The sequence below is a fragment of the Pristiophorus japonicus genome, chromosome 3 (assembly GCF_044704955.1).
Source record: "Pristiophorus japonicus isolate sPriJap1 chromosome 3, sPriJap1.hap1, whole genome shotgun sequence".
Lineage (NCBI taxonomy): Eukaryota > Metazoa > Chordata > Chondrichthyes > Pristiophoridae > Pristiophorus > Pristiophorus japonicus.
Genome location: NC_091979.1, coordinates 78,041,422 through 78,055,268, shown reverse-complemented (window position 1 = coordinate 78,055,268; position 13,847 = coordinate 78,041,422). Strand labels below are relative to the sequence as shown.

General features: G+C 48.6%; 1 protein-coding gene across 4 annotated transcripts in view; it reads right to left on the bottom strand.

Moving 5' to 3' along the window:
- cfap221 (cilia and flagella associated protein 221) overlaps positions 1-13,847 on the bottom strand; it is a 431,960-nt gene that overhangs the window by 348,472 nt on the left and 69,641 nt on the right. For all 4 annotated transcript variants that reach the window (XM_070874512.1, XM_070874515.1, XM_070874508.1 and 1 more), the window contains exon 4: positions 1,452-1,538. In XM_070874512.1, the coding sequence (XP_070730613.1) occupies positions 1,452-1,538 (87 nt within the window). The remainder of the gene's footprint in view (positions 1-1,451; positions 1,539-13,847) is intronic.

Here is a 13,847-nt window from a genome sequence, read left to right as displayed (position 1 = left end):
TGGGGAGCGGACAGGAAAATGGACCTGAGTCCATGTTCGGATCAGCCATGATCGTATTAAATGGCGGAGCAAGGTCGAGGGGCCATATGGCCTACTCCTGCTCCTATTTCTTATGTTCTTATGTTCTTATTTGGTCCCCTCATCCAAAGCATTGATACAGATTGTGAATAGCTGGGGCCTAAGCACCGATCCTTGCGGCACACCACTAGTTACAGCCTGCCAACCCGAAAATGACTCGTTTATTCCTACTCTCTGTTTGCTGTCCGTTAACCAATCCTCAATCCATGCTAGTATATTACCCCCAATCCCATGAGTCTTAATTTTGTTCAATAACCTCTTGTGTGGCACTTCATCAAATGCCCTTTGAAAATCCAAATACACCACATCCACTGGTTCCCCCTCATCTATTCTGCTAGTCACAACCTCAAATAATTCCAACAGATTTGTCAAACATAATTTCCCTTTCATAAATCCATGTTGACTCTTCCCAATCCTATGATTATTTTCTAAGTGCCTTGTTACCACGTCCTTAATAATAGATTCTAGCATTTTCCCTACTGCTGATGTCAGGCTAACTGGTCGATAGTCCCCCATTTTCTCTCTTATACAACTTGCACAACTACCCACCTCAGATCTCTATCCTCATCAAATTCTTCTCATTCTTGTTCCCTTTCAATCTCTGCCACATTCTCTGCAACTGAATTCACTCTGCCCCATTAGTTAATTTTCTTGCGCCCTTGCCTCTGTTAAGCTTATTCTCTACATTTACTTCCCTGATTCACTTTTGCACAGCTTTCCTCTATGTAGCCTAGGCTTACTCCTAACCTTGCACCATCAATTTTCATCCCTGAAAAAAGAGCTACGAATCTCCCCCAACTCTCACACAATACCATGCTCCAGCCACCTCCCCGCAGAAATGTTTCCCTCCACTCAGGATAATATTAATACTCCTGTTGATCTGAACAGTTTTCTACCTTCCTCATATAATACCCTTGTCTTCGTTCAATTCCAGATAGTTGTGAAACTCCACCACTTCCAAGCTGCAACATTCATTTCTGGTGCTTCAAATCCATTAGCTACAGGCTGGAGCATAACTGCCAAATAAGGGGACTGGCTATTCTATTGACTTGATTATTTCAAAGACTACCATTGTTCCCTTTCATTATTTTAGCATGGGTTATAAGGATGGATTTAAGGAAAATAGATCACACACTGGTGCAGCAAAAGTTGCTCCTGTAAGGTGAATTATCAGGGTAATAAAGGCAAAACTGGACCATGTCTCTCAAATAGACCATACAGTTCAATGTAAGGAAAAAAACTTGATCTTTCCTCCCAACACTTCAGTGTCAAGTGAGCATTGCACAATCCCAACACTTCAGTGCTTGATACACACAAAAGATACACTGTAAATATGCCATCTAATAAATCTTAAAACTAAAAGGAGTACTTACCTTTTTGGTATATTTGATTTGGAAGTACTTTGTCTGAGGAGGTAGAATGTGAACATTTGTCATTGCTGAAGAAATGTTGATCAGTTTCTGTTAAGAAACAATTATTTAAGAATTTTACCATTTAAGATTTTAAAATAACAATTTCTATGCACAGTGTAATATTTAGGTTTTGATTTCTAGTTTTTATATGGAATAATTGAAACTTCCATTTCAGTACAAAAAATTAAAATCATTCATTTAGCTTTGAAGGTAGAATTTACAAATACTGGAAACCATTTCTTGCCACAGATCGATCAGCAAAAGTTAACTGCTAATTTCATTGCCTCAATACCTTTCCTTATTCAGCTTCCAGTTATTTGTAGTGTGGGAAATAAACTAAATGCTGCACTAAATATATCTTTCATGAGGTAAAAACTTCATTCGGACATGTCTAAACTGTACTAGACACAAAGGACTCAAAATTTGGGGGTTTAGCACAAGCCATTACCGCCTGATACAGGGGGAAAAATGGCGGCCGGTAAACTTCCGATGCTTGTGCTTGCGAAAATTATGTAGTTTATGCAGATTGTGACGTCAGCGAGTGTGCAATGCTCACTTGACACGAAATCTGCCATTTTCAACTTCACCGCTCCATTTTTAGCATGCCTTAACTGTGACCAGCTGAACAAGCATTGACAAGCGGGAAGTAGGCTCCAGCAGTGCTATTTAAAAGGATCATTGCAACTATTTGTAGCTGGCATGTTTGTTCAGTTTGAATGGCTCTGTGTAACTTTCTGCAACTTGAGCAGCTCGCTAAACTTCTTTCAAGGTCCTAAGGTAACAGATAATGTTAGGACAAGTGGAGAACACCATCATTATTATTTAAAGGCTTCTGCTCACAACACTTGCTCACAGTCATGGGAGCTGTACTTGCAGCTCCCATCGCACTTGAGTATCTTTGGGACAGAGAGCAGAGACAGCGAAGAAGAGAAAATGAGTGCAGAGAAAGGAAGGGGGTCAGTAGCCCGATACGCAACATCCCCAGCAGATTTGCTGTGTAACCCGGTCGTGAGCGGATGCCACCCGGTTGGTCTTCCGAATTATACCGCGAACCACAAGCCCCACAATCCCCAAGTTCGGACCCAAGGAGTTACTATGGATAGATTATAATTGACTCAGACAAAACAAAATGGATCAGTTTGGTCAAAGATCGATTCCTTTTATGACACTCACAAAATTACAACACCTACTCCTCTCGCTTACGGCTTAAAGAGTAAGTGACTGTAGACATTAGCTTAAAACCTTAGACTAGATACCCGCCCTGTTAGTTACGCCGAACCAACCCCCTTCCCAGAATCTAAGCCTAGATAATAGAAACCCTTCTAACTAAACCCCTCTCCCAGTTTGGTCAGAACCCACACTTGGAAGCCTCCTCACACACACCATAGGCAGTCCCTCGGAATCGAGGAAGACTTGCTTCCACTCCCTAAGTGAGTTCTTTGATGGCTGAACAGTCCGATACGAGAGCCACAGACCCTGTCACAGGTGGGACAGACATTCGGCGAGGGAAGGGATTGGTGGGGCTGGTTTGCCGCGCGCTCCTTCCGTTGCCTGCACTTGACCTCTTCACGCTCTTTGCGTTGAGACGCGAAGAGTTCAGCGCATTCCCGGATGCACTTTCTCGGGCGGTCTTCGGCCAGGGTCTCCCAGGTGTCAGTGATGATGTCGCACTTTACCAGGGAGGCTTTGAGGGTGTCCTTATAACGTTTTCGCTGTCCTCCTTTGGCTTGTTTATCACGAAGGAGCTCCGCATAAAGCATTTGCTTAGGGAGTCTCGTATCTGGTATGCGAACTATGTGGCCTGCCCAGCGAAGCTGATAGAGTGTGATCAGTGCTTCAATACTGGGGATGTTAGCCTGTTCGAGGACACTGATGTTGGTCCGCCTGTCCTCTCAACCAATTTGCAGGATCTTGCGGAGACATCGTTGGTGATATCTCTCCAGCGACTTGAGGTGCCTTCTATACATCGTCCATGCCTCAGATCCATAGAGGAGGGTGGGTATTACTACAGCCCTATAGACCACGAGCTTGGTGGTAGATTTTAGGGCCTGGTCTTCAAACACTCATTTCCTCAGATGGCCGAAGGCTGCACTGGCGCACTGAAGGCAGTGCTGAATCTCCGCATCAATGTTTGCCTTTGTTGATAAGAGGCTCCCGAGATATGGGAAATGGTCCACGTTGTCGAGGGCCGCGCCGTGAATCTTGATGATTGGAGGGCAGTGCTGTGCGGTGGTGACAGGCTGGTGGAGGACCTTTGTTTTATGGTTGTTAAGCGTAAGGCCCATGCTTTCATATGCCTCAGTGAATACATTGACTATATTCTGGAGTTCAGCCTCTGAATGTGCGCAGATGCAGGCTTCGTCCATACTGCAGCTCAACAACAGAGGTTGGGGTGATCTTGGACCTGGCCCGGAGGTGGCGTAGGTTAAACAGCTTCCCACTGGTTCTGTAGTTTAGTTCCACTCCAGCGGGGAACTTATTGATTGTGAGGTGGAGCATGGCGGCGAGGAAGATTGAGAAGAGGGTTGGAGCAATGACGCAGCCCTGTTTGACCCCGGTCCGGACGTGAATTGGGTCTGTAATGGATCAGTTGGTAAGGATCACAGCCTGCATGTCATCGTGAAGCAGACGAAAGATGTTGATAAACTTGTTAGCCTGCGTCTTGGACAGTTGCAATTCCTCAGCAGCCAAACACGCTGGCGGTCTTGGGGATTTCCAGAAGTGTATGCTGGATATAATTACCAGCCCTTGTCGTTGATTCACGCGGTCCCGGGTCCGTTCAACTCTGAAAACAAAACCGTGCCTAACAGAGGCATGTGATGAGGACTAGAGAGTTACATTCAGGCGGTACAGCGAGGCACTCATTTCGGGTGTTCCTGGAGAATTGACGGACGCATAGCCACATAGGGAACCCCGTTCCAGATGGTAGCGAAAAATAAGCAGCCCTGAATCCCCAAAGTTCAGCATAGTTATACCCCGTATAATACACAAAACTGGCTGGCCAATTCCTGGTTACCACAGTTGCAGAGATGCTAGTTGGTCTTCCTAATGACATCTCTGTCCTGGATTGGTCACATGATGAAAACAATGGTGGGCCATTTCTGTAGTTGAGCACTTCTCGAATTGCTAACTGTTTGTTGAGTTCTTGACTGCACCTTCATTGAAAGAGTCCAGAGTTGTTACTTTTGGCCTGCGTGGAGGCCTGGACCTGTGTGAGAACACCAGCGGCAGATCGGGGCCATAAAAGGAGAAGCGAGCAGCAGTCTGGGAGCAGCCTGGAGGCCTTGACCTGCGTGAGAACACCAGTGGCAGGTCGGGGCCATAAAAGGAGAGGCGAGCAGCGGCCTGGGAGCAGCGTGGAGGCATACCACTTCAGGGAGCAGCACGAGCTGCGATGGCAGCGAAGAGTTACATCATCAAGGTCCAGGTCGGTGATTGGAGCTTGGGCAGATACAGCAGGAGCGGCGAGGTCGGGGGGAAGGAGCGGCAAGAGACTGTTGAGGGACGTGATCAGAGCCCAGGAGAGGCGTGAGTTCGTGGCCTGAGGCCCAGGGGCAGCACGGGCCAGCCCACACTGCGATATGTGTGCGCACTAGATCCGTGCAGCAGAGCAGGTCTCCAGTCGTCTTGGGTAATCCTTGCCACTGGACCAAGACCTAGCTCGGTCACGCCCGTGTGGTGGCTGGAGTGCAACGGCCACCACACGTTAAAAAAATTTACGCGCAGGCATCTTCCACCCTTCAGGATGTAGTTCAGGACTTGGAATTTTAGGTCCTTCATTGGAACACCTGTGAACTTATCCTTTTTTGGCGTGGAAGCAAGTCATCCTCATGTCGAGGGACTGCCGATGATGATGATGATGATGATGCAAACCTCATTGTACATCCAGACATACCGGCTCCATGGACAAAAGGTGTTTTTCCACAAATCACACAAAGTTCGAAATGAGAAGGCCTCTGCCTTTCATGACATCAGCGTTGAGACTGGTCCCATGGCAACTCAAAAGACAGACAGCTCCTGCTATACTTCATAGAAACCAAAAATCAGTCCTTTTAAAATCCAAAAGTCCACACTCCATTTTGAAATGCAGCCCATGTGCATCTCCATTTTAAAAGGGTACAGATCCATTTTAAAAGTCCAAAAATCCTCCCGGCCCATACACACACTGATGTTGGCACCAGCCAAACCCTACACCCCCCTATGATAATAACACGGCTGCTATGCTCATAATAAAGGATGAAACTGAGTATTGTGTACAATGAGCAAGTGTGACATTAGCTCCTTTAATAAGACTCCAGAGTGTAGGTACCTCGTGGGTGGCCTGCTTATGTACCGTGCTCCCAAGGGATGCAGGATCCCTTGGGACTCCAACAGGTAGGCCCTCTGGTGGTAGTGTAATACAGGTTACAAGGGGTTAAATACATACCAACCGCCAAACCTACAGCAGAATTATCACGCAACTGGTGTGTGTATGGAGACCCCAGTATGTCTTCAGACCAAACCATAACTACCTTCCCGGGAGCTTCCTAAACTAAAACAAACAGTTCCCAAAACTTGGACAACGAAACAGTTCCCTGAAAGTCCAATGTCCCCAAATCTTTAAAACTCGTTACAAGGTGAAGGCAGAAAAGCCTGAGTAATTCATAACAATACAAGGGAAAAAGTAAGTCATTTTTCCCCACAGCATTTCTCAGAAATGAACTTAAGGCGGGTACCCTCTCCCACGGTCGCCAATTTTAATTATACTAGACGACCAGGCTTCGGGCACCCTTGTACATTCCCGTGAACGCATTAAAACCCGCGCACCACACCCAACGCAACATATACAAAAGACTGGGTCGGCCTCGCTAGCCACCCGAAAACGCATACATCGACAGTACATTGCACAACACATTTATAGCAACGGTGAAGCAGCTTGTGAAGTCCGGGGTTGATAATGGAACAGTCTCAACCACCGATTTCCAACTGTCTTCCCTCGTTGTCTGCAGGTCACGCAAAGCAAATACAAAGTTATGACGCACTGTAAAATCACCAAAACGTGAAATACTATTCGAATCCACGGTGAGATTTCTATGCTGAGCCTAACATCCCACCATGGAGGAGACACCAGCTGAGTGATCTCCTTCTTGATCTCCCCGCTGTTCCAAAGTATAAAGGTGCTTCTGTGACAATTCCACCTCCTTCAGCTGCTTTGTGAGATGTTCGGGCAGAGGTGGAATGTCATACCTGAACTGCGTTACATATTCGTATAAATTAGTTACGGAATCATTTACGGTAAGATGCACCGTGGAGGGCTCTGTGATGGGAAAAATCCGTTCCTGAGCAAACTGAACCTCCATGTGAGGTTTAAAGCAGAAGGTCAGATCGGGAACTGGACACCAGGTCTCGTTGTGGACCCTGTACTGAGTCACGCTGGTCGTGGTACAGTATGTCCCGCTGCCTGTGTATGCCACCCGAGGTGGATCGTGGCCCTGGGCCATCACCTCCATTGTACAATTAATGGCCTCCGCACCCACTGATTCAAACCCACACACGGTCGGTTAAACGAATTTCATCTCTGGTACAGCAATCTCAAGAGAACAACGTGTGCTCCCCGGTGTTGGCAACCATTAAGATCTGTACCTGCAATTGTGGACCCCCATTTAACAACAAATGGCGGAGCTAGGGGATTTGAGTATAGGAGCAGGGAGGTCTTATTGCAGTTGTACAGGGCCTTGGTGAGAACATTAAGTTTAATCAAGTAGCACTTGCAAAGACTACAGTAGAATTAAAAACCTACTCCGAAGAAATCCTAGAGACATGTGAACAAATGGAATGTCCAGTTTAACATAATGGCCAGTCAGTGGGGGTTCGGGGAGTTATAAGAGAGGGCTGGTGAATGATGCAGCAATGGCCTTCAGCACTGGCACGTCCTTTATTAACAGTATGGACGATGCTCAGTTGCAGATGCAGGTAAATACCTTAAGGGACTGACTGCGAATGATACTGGGAGAGGGTAACGCCATAAAAGGGTCAGAGTTGCTGGAAGACCAGGCCATGACCATTCACCTGAAGGAGGTCATAGCAGAGGTGGAGGCCCACGCTCAGACTACCAACAGTCTGATTCATGAAGATCGAAATGCCTCAGCTCAGGCGGCACGAAATGATGCGTGTGTGTTGTACGGTGCTTGATTGCTGAATGAAGGATGCAGTAATTTGGAGGACCTTTAGCAAGGTCACGTTCCTTCATGGGTCAGCAACAAGCAGCTCACCACGCTCAGCCCGTACAAGAAGTCGATGAGCCTGTGCCAACTCCGACTGGCCTCAGAGGCGTATCCGGTCTCGGTTGATTGCGGCCGGTCAAACTTTACTGTGATGGGGATTATGCTTAGGATGCCAGTGATGAGCGGTTTACCACAGCCAGCTCCGGTATAGCGGATGCAAAATATTGGGGTGAGAAGGGATGGAGTACATGTTCGACGCCATGGGGCTCCGTTCGGGAAATTGATGGGATTGAAGGCCGATAAATCCCCAGGACCTGATAGTCTGCATCCCAGTACTTAAGGAAATGGCCCTAGAAATAGTGGATGCATTGGTGATCATTTTCCAACAGTCTATCGACTCTGGATCAATTCCTATGGACTGGAGGGTAGCTAATGTAACACCACTTTTTTAAAAAGGAGGGAAAGAGAAAACGGGGAATTATAGACCGGTTAGCCTGACATCGGTAGTGGGAAAAATGTTGGAATCAATTATTAAAGATGAAATAGCAGCGCATTTGTAAAGCATGGATTTATGAAAGGGAAGTCATGCTTGACAAATCTTCTAGAATTTTTTGAGGATGTAACTAGTAAAGTGGACAAGGGAGAACCAATGGATGTGGTGTATTTTGACTTTCAAAAGGCTTTTGACAAGGTCCCACACAAGAGATTTGTGTGCAAAATTAAAGCACATGGTATTGGGGGTAATGTATTGGTTGGCAGTCAGGAAGCAGAGAGTCAGGATAAACGGGTCCTTTTCAGAATGGTAGGCCAGGCAGTGGCTAGTGGGGTGCCGCAGAGTTCAGTGCTGGGACCCCAGCTACTTACAATATACATCAATGATTTAGATGAAGGAATTGAGTGTAATATCTCCAATTTTGTAGATGACACTAAGCTGGGTGGCAGTGTGAGCTGTGAGGAGGATGCTAAGAGGCTGCAGGGTAACTTGGACAGGTTAGGTGAATGGACAAATGCATGGCAGATGCAACATAATGTGGATAAATGTGAGGTTATCCACTTTGGTGGCAAAAACAGGAAGGCAAAATATTATCTGAATGGCGACAGATTAGGAAAAGATTAGGTGCAACGAGATCTGGGTATCATGGTACATCAGTCATTGAAAATTGGCGGTGAAGAAGGCAAATGGTATGTTGGCCTTCATAGCTAGGGGATGAGTATAGGAGCAGGGAGGTCTTATTGCAGTTGTACAGGGCCTTGGTGAGGCTCACCTGGAATATTGTGTTCAGTTTTGGTCTCCTAATCTGAGGAAGGATGTTCTTGCTATTGAGTGAGTTCAGCGAAGGTTCACCAGACTGATTCCCGGGATGGCAGGATTGACATTTGAGGAGAGACTGAATCGACTGGGCCTGTATTCACTGGAGTTTAGAAGAATGAGAGTGGCTCTCATAGAAACATGTAAAATTCTGACGGGATTGGACAGGTTAGAGGCAGGAAGAATGTTCCTGACACTGGGGAAGTCCAGAACCAGGGGTCACAATCTAAGGATAAGGAGTAAGCCATTTAGGACTGAGATAAGGAGAAACTTCTTCACTCAGAGAGTTGTTAACCTGTGGAATTCTCTACCGCAGAAAGTTGTTGAGGCCAGTTCGTTAAAGAGGGAGTTAGATATGGCCCTTACAGCTAAAGGGAGCAAGGGGTATGGAGAGAAAGCAGGAAAGGGGTACTGAGGTAAATGATTAGCCATGATCTTATTGAATGGCGGTGCAGGCTCAAAGGGCCGAATGGCCTACTCCTGCACCTATTTTCTATGTTTCTATGTTACCCTTGTGGCACACGGCCCGGGTGGTTCCTTCCTCGGGCTTAAACAGCTTGCACTGATTTATGTGGAAACACTTCATGCGCCTAGGGAGTTTTATGGCACAGACCATATGACTGGCTTTGTCCACAATCGCGTATGGTCCCATGTATAAAGGCTCAAACACCCCTACCCGAGCATAGTTACAGACCATGACCTGATCCCCTACCTCCCACTCATGTGTGTGCTGAGGCTCTAACAACAATTTGTTCTAGCGATGTTGTATCCCCAAGTTGTGGGCTGTCTGTGCGTAGACCTGTTTTAAGGTAGTGTACAAGTTCTGAACGAACTTATCCTAGTCAACCTCCTGGAGCTGAGACTCTGAGGACCGGCGCCAAAACGTGGGTTGGGGTATGCATGGTCCTATCGGTCATTACCGCATATGGGGAATACCCTGTGCTCCTGGAAGGGCTGGCCTGGACCCCCATGAGGATCAGAGGCAGGACCTTGTCCCATGACTTTGGGAACTGGCCCACCTCCTTTCTCAACCGTTCCTTTAGGGTCCGGTTCATGCATTGCACAATCCCCGATGACTGGGGGTTGTGAGCCACATGCCACTTCCCTTCTATCCCCAAGAGCTTAAGGGTCGTCTGCATGACCTGCCCTGTAAAATGGCACCCTTGGTCGGATTCCACCACCTGGGACAGCCCCCACCTTGAGAACACTTCCTTGACCAGTATGCGAGTAGTAGCCAGGGCTGTAGCAACCCGGCAAGGAAAAGCTTCCACCCACTTGGAGAACATATCCACCAGGATTAAGTAGTACTTATTCCCGGATTTTGTGGTGGGTAGGGGCCCAATAAAATCAATCTGCACCGATCGCCATGGTCCCTCTACCCTGTTGGTGTGTCCCAAAGTAGCCTTCCTGCGCTGAGGGTTGGGATTGTTAGCTGCACACACTAAACAATCCCTTACAAACTCCCTCAGCTGCAGCAACCACCCTGCCTCTTCTACCCGCTGCCAAATGGTCTCTGGTCCTGGGTGTCCCGCCCCGGGGTCCCCATGAGCTAGCTGAAGAAAGTCCCCCCGATGCTGTACTGGGATCACCCCTTAAACAACATCCGTCCTTAAGCACCAAAGGAACCTTCTATTACCTACCCCTTCTCCCTACCTAGTAGGATGGCCTTGAGAATGGGGTCCTGTGCCTGTGCCTGTTTAAGGTCCGGGGCTAGAGTGATCCCTGGTGTGCCTCCCCTCCCATATGGCGCTACTGGGGCCGCTTTTCCCGGATCCCACAGGATTCCCTCTCTAGCTCCCGTCTTTGCTAATTCACCTGCCCTCTGGTTCCCCTCCTCACGGGGTTCTGTCTTTGAATGGGCCTTTATCTTGTGGATTTAATAATCCGATCTATTCTTAGTGGCCTCTAAGATTTTGTGGAGCAATCATGATGTGGCCAGGGGTCTCTCGTCAGCGGATTTAAACCCTCGCCTTGCCCTGATTGCCAAATATTCAGTGCAAGAGTTGCACGTAAACATTGAATCCGAGCAAATGGTATAGGGAGGGAGGAAATCTTCAGGGTGAGTCACCACATACACCACGGCCATCAGTTCGGCAGGCTGAGCGCTCATGGTGCTGGGGAGTTTTATGACCTTCTCTACCTGAGCAGTCAGGTTATAAATCCTGCAACCTGAGAGCAGCACCCCGTTAGACACAGTAGTGGAACCGTCCACGTAGATGTCCCGGCCTGTTGGGTGTATCCCAGCCCTGAGTCCCTCCTCTACATCCCATACCCCTTCCACTGTGCATGTCCCGGGATACAACATGTTTCCTGCAAGTTTTGGCTCAGTCAACCCCTGCACTCAGATTAAGCTGAGAGAGCAGTTGGGTCCAATGAGCATTGCAAGCACTGCTCACTGTCCCGTCCTTAATCCGCCCATCCAAAAGCATCTGGATCGGCGTGTGATGCATTCAGAGGACTAGCGGGAAGGAACCCGTGAAGAGCTGCGAGCGCTTCACAGCCCAATGCGTGGCTAAAAAGTGCCTTTCGCAATTGGAGTATCCTCTCTCCAGATCTGTGAGCACCCTGGAGGAGTACATCACGGGTCTCACCTTGCCGTGTCGCTCCTGGAGCAACACCTAGCTCAAGCTGTCCCCGCTGGTTGCTACCTCGAGAGAGAACTCTTCCCCCTGGTTAATTGCATGCAATGCAGGTGCCGTTTGGAGGTCCTTTTTCAGCTGGGTGTATGCGGCCTGGCAGTTGGAATCCCACTCCCACTCGACTCCCTTGTGGAGAAGCCGAAGTAAAGGGGCTGCTGGGGCTGTATATTCCTTGATGAAATCCCAGCAGTACCCTGTGAGCCCCAGAAAAGACTTCACCCCTGACACCGTCTTGGGGCTGGGAGCTCCTGCACTGCCTTTCGTCGGGCATCATCGATCGCCCTTTCAACTGCTCGGACAGTCAGCCCCAGAAAGTTTATTTCCTTCTGACCGACCTGAGCATTCTTTGGGTTGACTTTGAAACCCACATCCCTGAGTAACTTCAGCAGGTCGCTCAGTAGCGGCCCGTACTCCTCTCTATCACTCGAGAACAGGAGAATGTCGTCTACATACTGAACGATCTGCTGGGGCTGGCTAAAATTCTTCAGAGCATTAGCCATGCTCTGGTGGAAGATGGAAGGGCTGTTATGAAACCCCTGGCGAGGACACGTTCAAGTATACTGTTGGCCCTTAAATGTAAAGGCGAACTTATACTGGTCTTCCCGTCGAAGGGGAATCTCTAAGTCATAACTACCCCGGGGCTTCATCGTAGATGAGCGGGCACAGGTACTCGGGCTGAGCGCCCTCTAGTCAGGATGACAGAGGACACACTGGAGCGCTCGGTATGACCTTGCTGACTGCAGCATCAAGTTGACCGGTGTCCTTACCCATCACTGTATGGCGGGCAGCCACTAGGACCTCGTATCCTGACTGCTGGCTGGTCTCCCTTGTGTCGGTGCTTGGGTACTCCTGGGAGTCCCTCCTCGGCCAGGTACTCCTTTTTGGGTTGGACACTCCCGCCGCCAATGTCCCATCTGTCCACAGTGAAATCAAGCTTTTGACTCGCTATTGTGGGGCCCTTCCTGATGCCATTCCTTCCTTTCCCCCTTACCGGTCTTCAACTCACTGACCCTACCCTGTTGCTTCACCTCCTCCCATCCAAGGACTTGAAAGTCATGGTGAGCTTTCTAAGTACCCTGGCCTCGGTGTTAGCGAGGTCCTCGGCATCGAACCAGGCGTCGGCCTTGGCTCAAATATCTGGGAGGCTTTTCTCAACCAGGGTCCTTAGCCAGTGATTACGGACCTCCCCTAGCAGTTGCACTCGGTCCGGAGTGCCGACCATGGCATTAGCATAGACGGGCCAGAGCCTTTTGGCAAATGCAAATGCCGCTTCTCCAGGCATCTGCATGGTATTCTCAACTAAGGAAAATGGACTCCCCTGTGTATGACCCATGGCTCGTAGAATTTCCTCCTCGAGCCCCACTATAGTGCCTCGTCCCGCCTTAGAGGCAGCGGACAGGCTTTGGTATAGTGTCCCTTCAAGGGAGAATAAAAGTAACTTCTGCGTTTCCGCATCGTTACACTCGTTTAAGCCCCCTATTTGTTCTACCTTAGGGAAATGGACAGTGGGGTTCCCTTTGATGCTAAGTTTTCCCAGCCCCTCCATCATCGTTTGGAGCTGAGGAGTCGTGAACGGGACCAAGTAGTCATTTTGGAGCGGGCCCTCGTCACCGTTGGGTGCCGGTGTAACACACCTCCGCTGCTGCAATGGACACATGGGTCCCGGTTGCTCCCTGTCCACTGGTGGAGCTACTACCGGTCTAACTGGGATCCACCTGGCGCCATTTAGCACACTATGCCTCTCAACCCGGCCAAAGCCCTTTGTAGCTTCCTGATCTTTTCCTCGCACTGATCATGACTACAATCAAAACCCTCAAAACCCTTAGCTACCCTGTAGGTGTCTTGATGTCATTAAACTGGTTTTCCAGCCCTTCCGCTTTCGCTGCTAGTCGGGAATTTTCTTCTCTGAGGACTTGCTCGTTGAACTTAGCCTCAGTAACCTGGCACTGTAAATATTCCCCGGCCGTCGAGGAAGACTCTTCTACAGCCCTCCTTTTCTGCTTTTCTAGAGCTAATTCCTCCACCTACTGCCGACCCACTTTACCCCGTGCGTCTGATTCCCTTTCAGATTCCTCTAGCTGGCCCTGAAGCCTGTTTACCTGCTTCCTTAACAGCTCAACCTGTTTTTGCAAGCATATAAGCCAAATTTCCTTCTCTTTGGACTTCTTATGGTCCTTTCCCTCTGTCCACTCAGCTGCCCTATCCT